Source organism: Gordionus sp. m RMFG-2023, chromosome 4 (genome assembly GCF_954871325.1).
Source record: "Gordionus sp. m RMFG-2023 chromosome 4, tfGorSpeb1-WG-v2, whole genome shotgun sequence".
Taxonomy (NCBI): Eukaryota; Metazoa; Nematomorpha; class Gordioida; order Chordodea; family Parachordodidae; genus Gordionus; species Gordionus sp. m RMFG-2023.
Window position 1 is genome coordinate 34,457,469 of NC_088778.1, and position 17,872 is coordinate 34,475,340.

At 27.9% G+C, this 17,872-nt stretch overlaps 1 protein-coding gene across 1 annotated transcript; it reads right to left on the reverse strand.

Moving 5' to 3' along the window:
- Nucleotides 1–992: 992 nt before the first annotated feature.
- On the reverse strand, nt 993–5,302 carry LOC135928875 (trypsin-like). The gene is made up of 7 exons (XM_065465338.1): nt 5,225–5,302; nt 5,072–5,165; nt 4,570–4,960; nt 4,178–4,308; nt 3,662–3,808; nt 2,469–2,614; nt 993–1,171 (listed from the first exon to the last, which is right to left on the reverse strand). The coding sequence occupies exons 1-7, from the start codon at nt 5,300–5,302 to the stop codon at nt 1,007–1,009; spliced, it is 1,152 nt and encodes a 383-aa protein (XP_065321410.1). The 3' UTR covers nt 993–1,006.
- Nucleotides 5,303–17,872: the final 12,570 nt, after the last annotated feature.

The following is a 17,872-nucleotide window of genomic DNA, read 5'->3' on the forward strand; positions in this document are numbered from 1 at the left end:
CCACATATATATATATTCCATAAATAAAATTATATAAAATTCACACAATAAAATACGATAAAAGTTTTTACATTAATTTGGCCTTCACTTTAATTAATTCGTCCTTTTACCGAAATGCGATATGATTCTTAATCAATATCTTTCTCATTTTTACCTTGGTGGGTTAAGACCTTCTTCGTGAAAGGCAAAATTGTCGGCAGTCGCCTGCTCAAGTTTACCTACATACCCCTTGCTACCCGTTATTTATTTTATTTTCTACTCTACCATCTCCCCTAAGAGCCTACTCCTATCTTCCCGAACGATATATGTAAAAAATGGCTTTTACCATGGTCAACCACGTAATCCCTAAAGATGAAGGCATGATTTGAAATAATGCTACTCTATATCTATACGAGATGTCTAAGGTTATATTTTATATATTTTTAAAAAAAAAATGTATTCAAAGCATTGACTACAACAGAAGTCTATGCTATGATTCAAATCGACTGATGACAATTTATGCGGATGATTAAATTAAATATATATTATTTTATCATGAACCCCCATGAGACTTAATTAATATATCGTCTGTCTATCGACATTTTCAAAATTTTTGAACCGGAAGTGGTGGATAAAAACTTATTTATTCCCAACAAAACTAGATTTTTTTTAAAAAAAAAATTAATTTTTGCCGAAGTTATAGCTTTGTCAAAATTGATCAATAAGGTATTCTTATATTTGATTTTTAAGATTTTTAATGTTGATTTTCTCACTTTAAACATTTGGGCGTGGAGCACGCCAATTCTAGGGCCTGACGATATCTTTTAACAAAACTAGCATTATATTCAAAGTTTATTGTGTTATATGCAACTCAATACCCTCGTTTTTAGTTCTATTTTTTTTTTTACTTTTGAGCATGAGTGGTGATAATAATTAATAAGTATGAAGAAAATTTAAATTCCGAATAATATATTCTAATAATATAATGCGCGATATATGAAATGAATTAAACAATGATAACATTAAATCACATATTGTTTCCGATTCTTCTACTTATCCAATTGAGATATCTATTCACATTGGTGTATATTCCAGGCTTGTTTGCCTTCGCACATGATATGCCCCAGCTCACTATGCCACGAAGATACCAAGTCTTCTGAAACTGGCAGGCTAATGGGCCACCGCTATCTCCCTAAATTATATAAATATTTGATTGTTAGGTTTTAGTTTTCATTTTCGTGATGATAACGAGACAAGAAAAAATAAATTATGTATATGAATATAATTAGTATCTAATAATATTCACTAAAGTAGCTATTAGGTTTTGAAAATGAGCTCTCTTTGAAAAATTATAACCACATTTGGAATAAAATATTGGTCATAGGTCTATCGAAAATTATTTGATATTCGATTCGAGAATCAAAATGGAACACTAATAATGATTATATATAAAAAAATATATTGACCAATAAGAAATTAAAAATTTATTTGTACAAATTATTCGTAAATTTTGTTTTTGGAAAGTGGTCAATTTCCTAAAATTTTTAAAAAAGTGGGTTCGGAATTCCATTTCCTGGATTTGGCGAAATTTCAAGATTTATTAAAATTATTGAAAGAATTTTTTTCTAGAGAATAAGTTCTAAAATGAATCCCACAACATTTAAAAAAAATAAATAATTCCGTTTTAAAACAGGTTTTTCCAAAACCCAATGGCAAAGTATCTTGTTTTTTTTAAAAAATATATTATTTTTAACGAATCTTAAATTTAAATTTGATAAATTTCACAATTCTCCTTACTAAAGTTTCGTGGAATTCTTGATAGCTGCTAGACATCAAAATTTTAATCTTGATGTGGTTCAATATAAAATCCAGAGATTAAAACAAAAAAATGAGGAGCTGGATACAAATATTAATGGAAAACTATTTTTATCAAAATTTTATCAGAAGTATCGATATGTTGTATCGTATCCACTCTCTGAATTTAGAAAAGACGAAACGCAAGAATAAAATTATCCTATGAATTAGTGAACATTTTTTTGCAAAAAAGCTGTGCAAAAAAAAAATTCAATCATGCTTTACTTAGTTACTTCAACATATACAAGATATTCCTATATTTTTATTTTTTTTAGCTCATTCCATTTCCCTGTTTCTACTAAATTCCCTGAGACCTGCTGCGAGAGCCAGGAGTAGTCTAGAATAGTGTTGTTAAACTGCACAGTTTTTGAGATCCCAATAATTTAGCCAAGAAATATTAACGTAATCCTCAAGATTTCATTGATAGACATACAAACCTGTCTACCTTCATTATGCAAAATCTGTAGGAGTTTTGGCTAAACTATTGGGTTAATTATCCAAAAAAATCGCGCCATTTTTTTAAATCAGCTAATGGCAAACATTTATTAATTTGTCACATTATATACACATATAAAAATGAAAAATGAAGGCAGGATCGAGAAGAAATAAATCACCTGTTAGATATAATAATAAACCTGGCAAGCATCTTTGCCTCCCTCGAGGAAACCAGCGCACAGCATATTTTTGGTTAACGTTTCGTTCATGACATTGGTCGAATTACAGATCTCGGTTTTGATTATAGGCAGATGCACATAATTGAAATGACCTTGATTTCCCTTATCTAAATCGGTTAAAATTTATTTACTTTATTTTTAAAAAAACTGGTCCTTGTTAGAGGTTTGTTTAACGGCTCGTACGGCTAACTCAATATTTCATCCAGAAAAAATATTCCGCAAGTCTGAAGATGTTGCTCATAGAAGGAACAAAGGTGGCTCAGGCAACATTTTTCTGGATAAAATATTGATTTCTGGCTAAAATATCGAGTTAGCCGTTTTGAAAAGTCGGTTCAAAACTAATACCACACTAATTGTTACTATATTTTTATTATTACAATTCAATTATGTTGAATAAATTGTGAATTATAGTTTGTGGATAGGTTAGTTTCCATAGTATTTGAGCATCAGGCAAATAAAGATATGGAGGAATATGTGATACCTCAAGCGATTGTTTTTGTATAGGCTACTATACAAAAACAAAGAGAGAATTACTATGGTCATTTTTGTTATCGATATTTTTGTAATGAGACGATTTTTTATAAAAAAAAATAATATTAAAATTTACAGTAAAATCGCACACACTATCTAAATTTTATAACCAAGGAGGCCTTTCTTAGCTCTAATATAATGTAATGGTCATCAGAAGTCGTCAGAATCACTAACACGTCAATGACACGTAATCTCAGAATCTCTGCTAATTAGAGTTTAGAGCAACTAAACGGTTAAAGTCTTATAATTTTTTTACAATTTATCCTATTTTTTATATCAAACTTTCTAATATTTTAATTCAGCAACAAAATAAAATATAATTCTTTCAGTGTTATTTTAACTAATTATTTTCCTTATTTTAAAAATATTTTAGAGCGGTATAACGAGATACTTGGTTAGAGATTGTGTCTATGTGCGGTGACCGCATATCGAGTTAATAAAACCGCTAAATTTCTATATTTTATAAAATCGACAAGAATCAAATCCGAACGACAAACGAATTGTCGAACGGATGTTTACAATTGTTATTTACTAAACCTGCCGAACTCGAACCCGTCAAAATTTTTATTTAACCGGTTATCACCGACCATTAAGTATTATTATTGAACTCCTATGTATTATACCTCGAGTATCGCCCCAACCTGAAAGCAAGCATTGATCGGAAGATCTTCCAAAGCTATTTCCGGGTAAGCAAATTTTGTTCACGTGCTTGTTTAGAACAAAACTGGAGTTCAAGATGATCAACGCTATATCGTTGTCAAATCCATGGCCTATATGTTTTTTTTTAAAGAATAATAATGATAAAGGCCCAATTAGCGGAAATTCTATCATCTAAAGAATCATCTTATTTTTGCACCGATCTTTATCTCTTCCCTTGGACGTATGCCCAAGCGGAACTTTAAAATTCTTACAAAAATATAGGCGACAAGATTAGAGCCCCTAACATCAGAACCTAAAGAATACTAATTTTACTAAAACAAAATCTACAAATAAATATTCTAAAATATAACTATTCATGTTTCTTGGGAACTTGTAGTCCCCACCTCCGTTTTTTATAAAATAATGTTTTATTTTATATTTGATATGTTAATTAAAAAAATCTAAGTAAATATGATATATATATAAAATTAACTTTTAACCGTAATCGCTAAAATTCTTGTGTGGTATATATTTGACTATTCCGCGGACCTGTTTATGCACCTGACTCACGTGATTTAATTCCAGAGAGGATATGCCAGCCACTATCGTGACTGTTTGAAGGTCACGTTTGCTTAATAAAATTGATATAAAATAATTAGTAATTTATCGAACAACATAGTCCTTCCTAGTTCCTCGGTTTAATATATCAGATTAATAGTATATCTAATCTATTACATATTTTTGTAGGGGTTATCCTTCTTACAAACCTAGTCCTAAAATTTGTTATTATAACATCTTAATTATACAATGTGATCATTCCTCCTAACTTGGCTATTCATAATTCATAGAATATTTATTTTAAAAAAAAATTAAACGTTTCAAAAGGACTTACAGAAAATTTCTCAAGCAATGCGCTGCTGTAAGGATGACGTTCGCCTCGATTATGGATCCGCCACATATTAGGACATTCATATTTATCAATACGACTTGCCACGGAATAGAATTGGCAGGTGCCCTTAACCCGCCAACCACTTTAAAATCGTTTAGATTAGGAGAAGCACACTCTGATATATTATTTGAATTATTTGGATTATTTGGTTTATTTGGATTATTTGGTTTATTTGGATTATTTGGTTTATTTGGATTATTTGGTTTATTTGGTTTTGGCCCTGTAAATTTGGGAGATGAAGTTCTTTCAGTTTTTCTTGTGGATATTGGTTGTTTAAATGTTGTAGTCGTAGAAGACCTGGTCGAGGAGTACCGTTTAGTCGTTTCAGGAATAGCTTAAAATCATCGTATAGCCATAAATTACAGCAAATTTTATTGAATTTATATAATGTTTTGTTTATTTAAAAAAAATTTCAAAAAAAATCGTAGCTTTTTAAAATTCAAACTTTTGGGTGTCTTCCTGTTAGAGTGACAACTTTTGAGTCTAACTATGACATTGTAATATGATACGCTAACCGTGAAGTACGAATCTGTTTCCCGCTGTATTATTTATATTTTTACATATAAGAAATCAAACATAAAATTCTAAATATATTCACGTTTAATATCGGCTTCCTTTCCATGTTTTCAGCCGAGTTTTCCGGTTTGAATGAAGGAGTCAAATCAACCTCGTGCATGTATTGGACTCTCAATCTGGAATTAATTTTTATAGCTCGCAAAATATTGTCTTCTATAAAAAAAATGGAAGAAGATAAACAAAACTATAAAAAAATTTAAACCGGAAAAGGATTGTGCCAATGGCAAGTTGTGCCTTCCGCAGTTGGAAACGTGCGGAGTATTCGTCTGACAATAAAATTTATTTTGGTGGAAGTACAGGGTTGAGCTGATAATTTTTTTAAAAAAAATGTAATAGCCATTAAAAATCTCTAAAAGTAAATATTTTATGATAAAATAACTGAAATTTTTTTTTAATAATGGGCTAAATGTATAGATGTGATCACATAATCGGGATGAAAGGGGAATATATGAGATGTTAAAGACGGCGATTACGAAGATATACATAGGTTTAGTGTACGCTAAAATCAATGATCCACGATACGACTAGATGGAGGCTTATAATGGGAACTTAAATAGAAGATAAATATGGGCTAAGTGAAATGGATATGGAATTGAAATAGAGAGAAAAAAAAACAAATAAATGAACTACTAACTAGTGATCTGCATGGGGTCTAATTTTTCAAGCCCGGCCCGGCCCGAATTTTTTTTAAAAAAGTATTACCGGCCCGGTTCGAACCCGAATATTTTTTAAAAAAATTTACCGGCCTAGCTCGGTACGAATTTACTTAAATATATAAATTAATTTTTATAATTACTCTAAATAAAAAATACAAGTTATATGGCGTCTAATTTTTCTATAAATAAAATCAATTATTTTTATTTTTACATAAAAAAATTTCAACAACAAAATTGATAAATTTAGATTTTAACTTCGGCCGGGTCTACTTTTGAAGATCTCTACTACTAACCACCAATAAAGGCTAATGAAAAAAAAAATAATAATTCAAAAATTAATAAATGATATGGTTTTTTTTTTTAAAGTTTTGAAATTTATGTACTTCTCTATATCCCAAGGTAAAGCCATTACAAATTTTTCACCCATCTTCCATGCTGCACTCTTTTCGGACCAGGTCATTTCGTTAAATATAACATCTTTGAACCCTCCTTTAAGATTGAACCTGACCCTTAAATCGGTCGCTACTTGAATAGAGTTCATGGGAACTTTGAGTTCCATCAATAACTTAGCTTCTCCATCAGGTAAAAGGGTTATAACGGTCTCTTCATGATTATCCATCCTTTCATCTAGGATAGATCGTTTCATATCACTTCTACCGAGCACTAAAGCGATATAACTGGGAGGGAGTCTTGGGTTGAGCAACTCGGTAGGAGATTGGAAATTGCTCCTATACAAGATAGGATCTGATTGGATAAACTTAGTCTTTATTTTGAGGTTACTGTTGCTCCTACCATTACCGGACATGCGCAGTTCGTATGTGGTGCCATCTTTGCAATCGCAATTGATATCCGAAATGTGATTTATTTCTTTTTTATTTTTGTAAATATTTAATTTGTATTTTTTTTTTAAAAAACTCTTAAACCAAATTTATTTATAATCAATAATTAATTAAAGATTTATATCTATAAAGAATTGTATCAATTTTGTTTAATTTTCGATAAATAAAAAGTAGATATTTCTTTCATATTTTGTATAGATTTTATCATTTTATCACTTTAAATGATCAATAATTCAAATTAAATGTGGATTATTTGTTAGAGAGTGTCAAAAAAAAATAAACTTACAAATATTTTGGTTAAAATTTTTTTTATATAAAAACCTTTTTCGAAGCATCGTAGTAATTCATAAATTAATATAAATATTAGATGAAACTTACCTTAAAATTTTTTTAATAAGCGTTAAAATTAGTGATGATACCTTGAATTCATAGTGGCGCGATCGCGATGGCGATTTAACAGCTGATTGATTTTTTAAAATCTGTTTATGAGATCAATTTTTATTTAACAATATTAAATTTATCTTTAATTCAAATTTTAATATAATAATCTAAGAAATAATGATTCTAACAAAGAATAATTGATCTCATAAACAGATTTTAAAAATCAATCAGCTGTTAAATCGCGATCGCAATCGCGCCACTATGAATTCAAGATTATACGGCTCAGTTTTGAGCCTATTTTTAAAAATAAGCTAACCTCAATATTTTATCCAGTAAAATATTATGCGAGCCTAAAGATTTAGCTCAAAGATGGCACATAGGATTGAACATCTCTTGGTGAAATCTCGGCGCTAAAACGGTATTTTTCCGGTTATAATGTTGAGTTAGCCCCCTTTTTAAAAATCAGCTGATATAAGGCGTTTATTCTTCTTCTTCAAAAAAAAGATATCTTAAAAACCGGGTATAATTAAAGATAACGAAACCCTACAGAATTATGGGTTGGCATAGAACAGAGGCTGCTTTAAAATCTCTGGATAAATCCCCCCAAAACCTTTCGCTAGAGAATTAAAAACTATTTCTTAGCTTCAGAATAAGAACCAGAATTAAATTTTTACATAGAAGGTATCCTACAATTTTTATCCTTATTTTACGTGAATTTAGGAAATTCTTTAAACTACTGACATCAGAGACCTGCTGGCCCGTTAAGCCACAGCTCGGCCCTGGCACATGAGTCGAGCCGTATTTCAATTTTTTTTTAAAAAAATTTCCCCGGCCGGGCTAGGTCAGAAAATAATTTATTTTAATAAATATCCGGGTTAAAACCAAATATTTGAAATCTCTATTATTAGAAAATCAAAAATAAATATAATATAATTTAAAAAAAAATTCTAGCCAGGCCCAAAAATATAAAATCCAAGCTGGGCCGGGCCGAATAAAATTTGTAAAAAAAAACCCGGGACTAAATTTTCTAAAAAAAAATCCGGTTCGACTCATGCGGATGGAACTTCTGCAGGCCTCTGACTGACACTTATAGATTAAATAATTTGAGGTCACTATATTTCATGATACAATTTCGTAGCTATAGACAAAGTTTTCTTTTTAAAATACACCTCTAATATATAATATATATGTGGTTAGCCTAAAATAAAAAATTATTTAAGACATTCTCTAGGTTCATAGGTATAACAAAAATTTGGGAAATTTCCCACACCATCAAAAATTTGCTTATTTCCATAAATGCTATTTTAACCGAATAAAATTTTCCCTCTATACCCCCCCCCCCCTACCCCTTCTCAATGTATGCAACATATCAGATATCACTTTATAAACAATAATTAAAATGAAAAAATAAGTAGAATATGAATAATAATTTTTTTTTAAATAATAACGACTATAATACAGCAAAATGTGAACAAATAAGGGACTCAAAGAACTCCAATAAAATTTATGGCAGACGGACCTAATAGCGCTCCTCCTTGTAGGTAAAATCATAGATAATCCTAATGATCTCTATCCAATATTCAAAGCCACATTTACCCAAAGCTTACCTAATATTTTACTACTCAACTTATATATAAGGCAATACAAAATGTGAAATATACTTGTTGAGCATGCTCCCGTCTGCTGTGGATGATCAAATATTAAGGATTCAGAATATCGAAATTCCACCAACAGTAGGAATATATGAAGTATCAAATAATTTATATTATTTAGCTCCATGAATCTACGGTTAATTATTTTATTTTTTTTTTCCCCTTCTTTTTATAATAAAAAATATCCCCAAAAAAAAATATTTATGAAATGTGTTTATATAATGTTACGTTAGCTTTATTAAATTTTAGAAATAATGATAAAAAATAAATATATAAAGATATCGCCCTTCGGCATCATTTTTCTAAGAATTTATGAAAATAGTAATAAAAATGAAATAAAATTTTTAAAAATTTTATTACATTTTTATATAATTATTTATTATAATAAATTTTACGGGATCATTAATTAAGATAAACGAATAGCAGGAACTCATCTTATTCCGAAAGTTTTGGAGATCGGAACATCCCGGTTATAACCGGCCCGTTTAAACTTTCTTAAAAAAGGTTTGTCGGTCTGGCCAGGTTCGTAAAAATATTATTCCCAAGCCGCCTTACCCGGCTTCGCTCTAAAATCCTTTCTAATGCTAGGGAAAAAGATGTCCCATGAATAAAAATCATGTGTTTTTTCATTTATTGCCACTAGGAATGTCCTTTTAAAATTCATCGTTCTGTTATAATATAAAATTATGAATAGAAAGCAAAAAACGAAATATCGTATTAGATCCTATTTTTAACAAACTGGTAATTTAACATCTATGTGAGTGAAATAAATTTTGAACAAAATTGTATATATGATCAAGATACAAATTATGCATTAATGGAAAAGTATAGACCTTAATATCCAGGATGTGAACCTGAATTTGGTATTCAGGAATTTAAAACTCTATTTAGCCTAAATTTTGATATGAAACGAATTTTTGAAAGAGGTACAAACTCGCCCCGGATCCATAATACTGCGGACTTGATGGATTTTCCAATAAATCGGTCTCTGTTTTAGTCTGGGGTCTTAAAATTGCCCAACCAAACAATTTTAGAATTCTGAACACGTATTAGGGTTCACAACAACTCTATTAATATCCCAGGTATTTCACTTTTATAGTTTAATAATGCTCATTAAGCTTATATCATCGATTAATTTAAAGAAAAATATGATTTACCAACAAGATCAAAAGTTGTTAACGATATTATTCAATAGTTTATTATTGCTTCTCAGGATTATGGCTATCAATTATAGCTATAAGGAAAAGGTTGGCATTGAGAAAATCTTGACTCATGCTACTATGGAAGCTAAATATTTCGGGATCTTTCGCAGCATTATGACACTCGTGGAATGGTAAAGATAGTGAAAATAGCGAAATTAATGAAATCAAAAATGACAACCAATGAAAGTAAAGAACGCGTAGTAGGAAATAAAATCGTAGAGGATAAAATTGTATAAGAAACCTAAAACAACATACGACGAAAATTTAAGGATGAATCATTTACAAAAACACGATTACAAGAACAAGTTAATTAACGTAGAAAGGTGAAAGTGTGATAATAAGTTATTTGGAAAATGTAATGTATATTTATCAAATTTTCGACTTTTATTAATGCAAAGTAATAAGAAGATCTAAGCATAATTCTGAATCTGCAAAATCATTCATTTTTTTTATTTTTTGAAATGATTCGATAAAATATTCGAAGTTCCCATGTTCACTTTCAAGGTTTTCGTCAAATATATATCGAAATTTACTCGTCTATATTCTTTAATAAATTTACGTTCATGAGAGTTACAACGCACAAGTCATGCTATCATATAAATGATATATTGCAACATTTCGCTAAATATTTTAGCTAATAATATACCATGGATTCATAATACAAATTTATCTTTCTTTTCCGATTTTTTTAGTATCGAACTTATTTATGGATATATATTATTTATTCCCGAAAGATTGACACTTTTTAAATGAGTCTTAGGATTTAGATCTTTCTAAAGCCATCTCCGCGACAATTGTGCCACTAAATTAAAATTATAGCGGGCATATCTTGAAGGAAAAATTATAACTTTCTACTCTGTTAGTTCAGGATATCCTTTGATATCCAGACCTTGAACTACATCCATTTCAGAATTTTCAAACATTCCAAAAAAAAATAAAATAAAAAGCAAAGTTATAGATAAATTTAAAATGGCTAATTTAAAATAGTGTTGTTAAAAAGCCTGATTAAGTAGATTTAAAAGAATGGCCAGATATAGATTTTAGCCTATGTAAGCCAGTGTTATTAAACGCTACTTTTAAAAGTAGCGCGCTATTAGCTACTTTTTACGCTACATAATTTATTGTATTTTAATAATAATAACATTTCTATACCGACATCTCCAAGTCTAGAGAGACGATCAGAAAGCATAAGCTTCCTAAATAATCGTTAAACACTAGCACTCGAGGGCATTGCAAGTATTAAATTTAATATACATTTTTTTTTATATAGGAAAAATTATTAAAAATATTCATTTGAGTATTTCTTTAGATTTAAAAAAGGCGTCAAGAGGATTTTTAACAGCATTATTATCTATATTAGGTAGCTTTTTTGATGTGGATAAGGGTGATTTGGTATAGTGTATAGCTGCTATTGTTCAACTTGTTGAATTGGCCAAAATTTGACTGAATCTAAAGAGCAACTTGATAAGCTAATGGTAAAACTAAATAATACTTTAAATAGAACTAAAGTGGCGTGGCCACATAAAAATTCCCTATAAAAAATTATGTTAAATAAAAATATCGAAAAAGAAAACCTTTCGTTTATACATCTTCTATGTGCAAAAATATTATTTTATAATAAGGGGTAAAGAGACTCAAATGTAACAAAAATCGAAATGGGGGTGGGGACACAGCCACTCCTAAAAAATTTAGAAAGTATGCTAAGCCCCCTGATCAGACCCCTCACTGTTATAAATTTAGTCAACAGTAAATATATAGTAAGAATTGCCCGTTATGTCAAAAATTTCCCACAAAATTGGATTAAATTTAATGTTTTAAATTTTCACATATTCTCAATCGTAAGATTTATTTGCTGATCAGGTTTTCGCCTCCGGTTATATCTAATATAATGTAGCTCACATACAGTGTTCAGGAGTAAGGTCCCTTCACCACATAGCCACCAAGAGTATTTTACGCACCTTGTTTTTCCTATGACCAAATGCAGATAAATTATTTACATGGATAGATCATCCGCTCGTTTATTTGATTAGCGCTAAGTGGACACATGTTTTGTTCATCGCTATATATTTTACAAACTCAATAATTTGCTATATATCTCCCTTTATTAGTATACTAAATTCATAACTTCACACCATACTACTTTAATCACAAAGAACCTCTTACGTTCGATTTTGATTTATCGGAATATTTCAGATTGATTATTCTTCGCTTTCTTGAAGTGGTGGACTCTAAGTATTTTTTGATATATAATTTATATCATCTCAAGAAATTTCGCACGATTTAAATGTTCAAATTCAAAATTTTTATTTGTTTCATTTTGGTCTGATCTTCTATAGTATTACTTATCAATCAACAGTATTATCTCAAATATAAGCATTGTGTAACATAGATATTATTGCATTGCTAATCTGTCGGTTCCTTTCATTTATTATTCTAAAGCCTATTGAATTCTATTTTAAATAATATATATAAAAATGTAATTCAATCAAAACTTGATTCTCATTTAAACGGAAATGCATTATTTTTTGAGAAAAATGGAGAAAAAAAACCCCCATGAATAATCTAAATGATGATATTTATGAAGTATTGATATGATATTCTAAATGCTAAAATGAAAATATGGTGACTTTTAATATACCAAATATATGAATATATAAAAGAAAATTCATGCTTATTTAATGAAAAAAATAATATGTTTTTTATATTTTTTTTCTAGCGGCCTCATGGGTAAAATGCCCACTTGGACTTATGGCCAATCCGCCTCTGATCGGCTTTATCTGAAAAATATTTAAAATTACAATCCAATTAATGGGGCATATGTTAACTTTAATGAAAATTAAACATTTAAAAAAATTTATGTATCATCATACGACGTCATCATTGACGTAATGTAGTGTTGACATGACTTCGCGATGACATGATATAGACATAAAGTAGCTATGATATGAAGTAGCGATGAGATGATGTCATATAACTGGATAATTATAATTATAATATTGGTATAAAATATTAATTATATTATTGTTTGATTTCTTTTTTCATTTTCCTTTATTTCATAGTCATTTATTATACGGACTCATTGATTTAAAATAAAATATATAACTTAAACCAGAGCTATTTAAGATTGACTATGAATATTAGTTTAAATAGTTTTTGTATGACTGCAATTTATATATATTTTTTTAGCCCCTATAGGCATTTTTATATAAGTGGCCTCTGATTCATATTCCAAGTCTAATACCCATGGTTATTTTTTATAGGCCTATAGCTCAATCAAAAGGGGATACAACTAAGCCACCATCCATCTATAGATATGGATTAATATTCCCCTACCAAATCAGAATTAGGAAAATAGAAAGAAATCCAATAAATTAGTAAAATAAGGAAATTCAAAGTTTTGAAAATGTTATATGTCTAGTGAGTGTATATGATTGGACTGTGAATTATAATATTAAAACAAAATAAAATAAAAGATTTTACCGTTTAGTTAATATTTATTGACCTTAAATTCAAAAAAAATATGTTTTTCTTTCATGTCATCAAAACTAATAGTTTTATAGACTTAAAATATTGGTCTACTCAAAATTAATTAAAAAAAATTAAGCTAAACAGATATAGTCGCTATTTTATTCTTATTAGATTGACATCTCACATTTTGAGGGTAAAAGAATGAAACATATTAAATTTCTTAGAATGGTGCCCAGAATATATAGATATAAATGTTTCTTAGAGTATTGATAATTTTAGATATTATTTGTTAAATAAATGAAACCCTTACAATTAGAAACTAAAAACTGGTAATTAATCTATTGAAATATTGCCGCTGGAAGAAATTTTTATGGGCCAAGGATAGGTTTTTGAGAGGGTTTGCCTCAAATAAATGTTTGTAGTATAGACAATAGTAGGAGCCAGGAATAATATTTAAGATTGTATATATCATAATTCAAAAACTACAAATCATGTCTTGCTATGATCAGACGATTATGAGATATAAAAAATGTTAAATTATTATTTGAAATAAATTTTTTTTTATAAAAAAAATAATATATTCATTTGCATTAATTATAAATGTAATATCTCTATTCCCTCAGCTGATCCTTAATCGAAACTGAGATTTGACAGGTAAAATTTATTTTTATTTTTATAGACTATCAAATGTTATTTTAAAAATATAAATAAAATGTTTTTATTTTAAACATCAAAATTATCCATAATTAAAATTATCTAAATAAATAAAATAGTATATAGAAGAAATTGTAGTCCATGAATTTAAAATATTAGAACAGATATGTTGAATAGAAAATATAACACCCATTAATAAATTTTACAAATCATAAATATATTTCTGTTAGATGGCGTAATAAACTAAAAATTTAGTTTTTAATTAAAAAAATATGGATTACAGGAGCGTAATTCTTTACTTTTGATTAATTTAGTTGGTACAAACTGATATAATCTTAAAATGAAAAAATTTGAAGTTTCCTTCATTATTATTTGAGTTATGATGTCAAATTCTAGGTTTAGTCAATTTTTTAAAGTTTTTTGGGATTTTAAATTTATTTTTAAACTCGTTTAAAATAAATGCAACAATTTATAAATGTTATTGAATCGGAAAACTGATTTACTCTAATTAAAATTTAAGGGCTATTTATTGGTCTTAAAAAAGATCGTTGAATATTTTTGTCTTAAAAAAGAGTTCTTCATATATGTTAATTAAAGATATGATAATAAATAATAATTCAATCTCTAAACCAATTAAAAATAGCAATATTCCACAAATCTTATTAAAAATAATTTTAGAGAATTAAGATAAAATGAAACTCACTATAAATTTTCATAAAAATATTATTAATCTTAAATATATGAATTAAAACCTAGGAGTATCTATAATTGTTAAACATGTAATAATTCAATTTTTAAAAATATAGGAAAATTTATTTAGTTTGTCCATTTTCAGATTACAATTGTTGTGGTTCCTCACTTTAAATATAACTTCTTCTTATGTTTGAAACTAATTTCTAACTACTTTTACTTTACTTTATTTTATTATTTTTTTTATTAAACTAATTTCTACACACTTTTGCCTTTATTTAATTATTTATTTTATTAAACAAATTTCTACACACTTTTGCCTTTATTTAATTATATTTTTTATTAAACTAATTTCTACACACCTTTTCCTTTATTTAATTATATTTTTTTATTCTTAAAGACTATACGATCTAATTATTTAATACCGTTTTTATTTAATTTTTTTCAAAAAAGAAAGAATGATTTCTTCAATACTTTTATTCTCCAAAGTTCTCACCTGGGGAGTATTTTGTTGCTCTCTTCCTCTCTATGGAAAACCACCTCTTGTATTAAATTTATCTACATTACAATCTTCTTTATTATGACCAAATCTTCCGCATCCAGCTCATCTCAATTTTTCTTGCTTTATATGACCATATTTATTGCATTCAAAACATTTCGCATCCTGACAATCCCCTTGTTCTCCACAGTTATAACAAGTGATCTCTCCCCTCCCTCGAGAATTATCTCGGTTTTATCTCCATTCTATTTCTAAACAAATTTTCTTTGCCCCATACGGTCTCAATAATTGATTTTTGTATTCATATTTATTATATACATCTCCACCAGAAGGTCTATTTAATAAATTATTTTCCTGTAAACCCAATATATCACTATCAGTCTAACCCTTTATTAATTCTTGTACAGGTAACCAAGTTACTTTCCTCATCACATACACTTCTCCATTATTTCCTTCTATTGTCAACGTTCTATTCCGTCTAGTTATTCTACCCAGAATTAAACTACAAATCCATATAAATAATACTAACAACGCTCCAATAGTATTATATTGAATTTCCCAATATTTTATTAATTTAAGACTCTTCATATTTACAAAAAATTTACTATTACCTTTAAAATAAAATTTTTTATAATTTGCAATGTTAATAGATATGACAAAATTAACAACGTGAATCAGTAATTATACAAATACACATAAATTCTGTTAACTAATTTACTCCAACTCTAACTGCTTTGAATATAATTATACTTTTAAAAACAATGATCAACTCCAATTACTTTAAATTATTCTGCAAATTTTATTAACAACAATCTATCACAATTTAATAATTTTATCATGAAGGACTATGGCTATCGGATTCAGCTTTTACCTATGTCATATTCCAAACTTCTTATTCACTAATCCTATTTTTTAAAAAAATTCCTTATTTTATTATTTTATATCTTGGGTAAATTAAGATATGAAGTAAATTAAGGGGTCTAATTTAATTACTATTTAGATTATATTAAACTTAATGATAAATTAGTAATTATTATATAATACGGTACTCGAAATAATTGTATTTACATAATATTTTATCCACCTATATTTATAATAAATTTATATATTTTTAACAATTATCGATCCATTTGGCTTTTACAAATAATTTATATATGTAAGATTAATTATGTGCAAGAAAGAAACCTTCTTATCATAAGATTAATTATGCACAAACAAGAAACCTTCTTAGCTTCATATGAAACTTTATAATGAGTTTCCATTTATCTTAATTTTTCTATATAAAATTATATTATTGGTTTAAATAATGTATTGTTATTTATGATCAAATCTTTATTTACCATTTATACACAAATACCCAACGGTCTTTTTTAATTTTTCAACACCAACGAATACCCAACGGCCCTTTTAAGGGTCCCAAAATTTTAATAGAAGTAAACTAGTTTTACAATTGACATGATAATTCAAAAAATACTAATGGGAACTTAAATATTTTTTTTATTTTATGTTTATATAAGTTAGTTTACACAATGAGTCAAAAAAATAAAATATTTTTAAAATCCCAAAAATCTAAAAAAAATTGACTAAGCTGAGAATTGACATCATAACTCAAAAAATAATGACGGGAACTTAAATATTTTCTTATTTTATGTTTATATAAGTTAGTTTACACAAAATGAGTCTAAAAAATAAAATATTTTTAAAATCCCAAAAATCTAAAAAATATTGACTAAACTGAGAATTTACATCATAACTAAAAAATAATGATGGAAAGAATAAATCCATTTGTACCAAATAAATTAATCCAAAGTAAAGAATTATGCTTCTATAATTCATATTTTTTTAATTAAAATCTAAATTTTTATGCAATCAATTTATGTGCGTACCTTTCCTAAACTAATATACTTGCATTAAATGCAATCAATCGGCAGCGTATGGGAGACACGCTCTCAAGTGTAAATTTATATCAAAAATATGCCGACATGATAAAATAAATACAATAATATCTTCTTTTTTAAATAAAAGCAATTCTTCTTGTATTTTAGAACCTACATCTTTTCTAGATAAAAAACGCCCTGACGGCAAAACAATCGTACCTTTTTTAATGGGAAAGCCTTTAATGTGGGATTTTACCTGCATTGATCTCATGGCCCCATCTAATAATTTGCATAATCCCCTTAATAGAGCGGAATCTCTAAAAAATCAAAAATATTCGCACCTAATGTGTGACAACCACTTTGTTCCCATAGCAGCTACATCAACCTGCTCTTTTGAACCAGCGGCATTAGATCTCTTTAAAATAATATACAAGTCAATCAAAAAATCATACCTTTCTCAATTTTATTAACTCGAGTAGAAAATAGCCATCTCTTTAATCAAATCTAAATATCAAATATTTAAAACATCTTGGCCCGACCTCGCCACCTGATCTTTTTTTTTTATTTTACCGTATACTTTATATTACACCTTCCATGTTAATTTTTAAATAATATTTTATAATATTTGCATATATATTTTAATAAAAATCAATAGAATATATATTAAATAAATTATGAAAGTTTCAAAATTAAATATGTCAATGTCATATAAAACGACGATTATATTATTTGACAACTTGGAATGAATATTT

Coding starts and splice junctions, on each gene's coding strand:
- LOC135928875 (XM_065465338.1), bottom strand. CDS start 5,302: ATGCACGAGGTTGATTTGACTCCTTCATTCAAACCGGAAAACTCGGCT. Junction 5,166..5,224: donor AAAGGAAGCCGATATTAAAC/GTGAATATATTT, acceptor TAAATAATACAG/CGGGAAACAGATTCGTACTT. Junction 2,615..3,661: donor AGGTTGGGGCGATACTCGAG/GTATAATACATA, acceptor TAACCGATTTAG/ATAAGGGAAATCAAGGTCAT.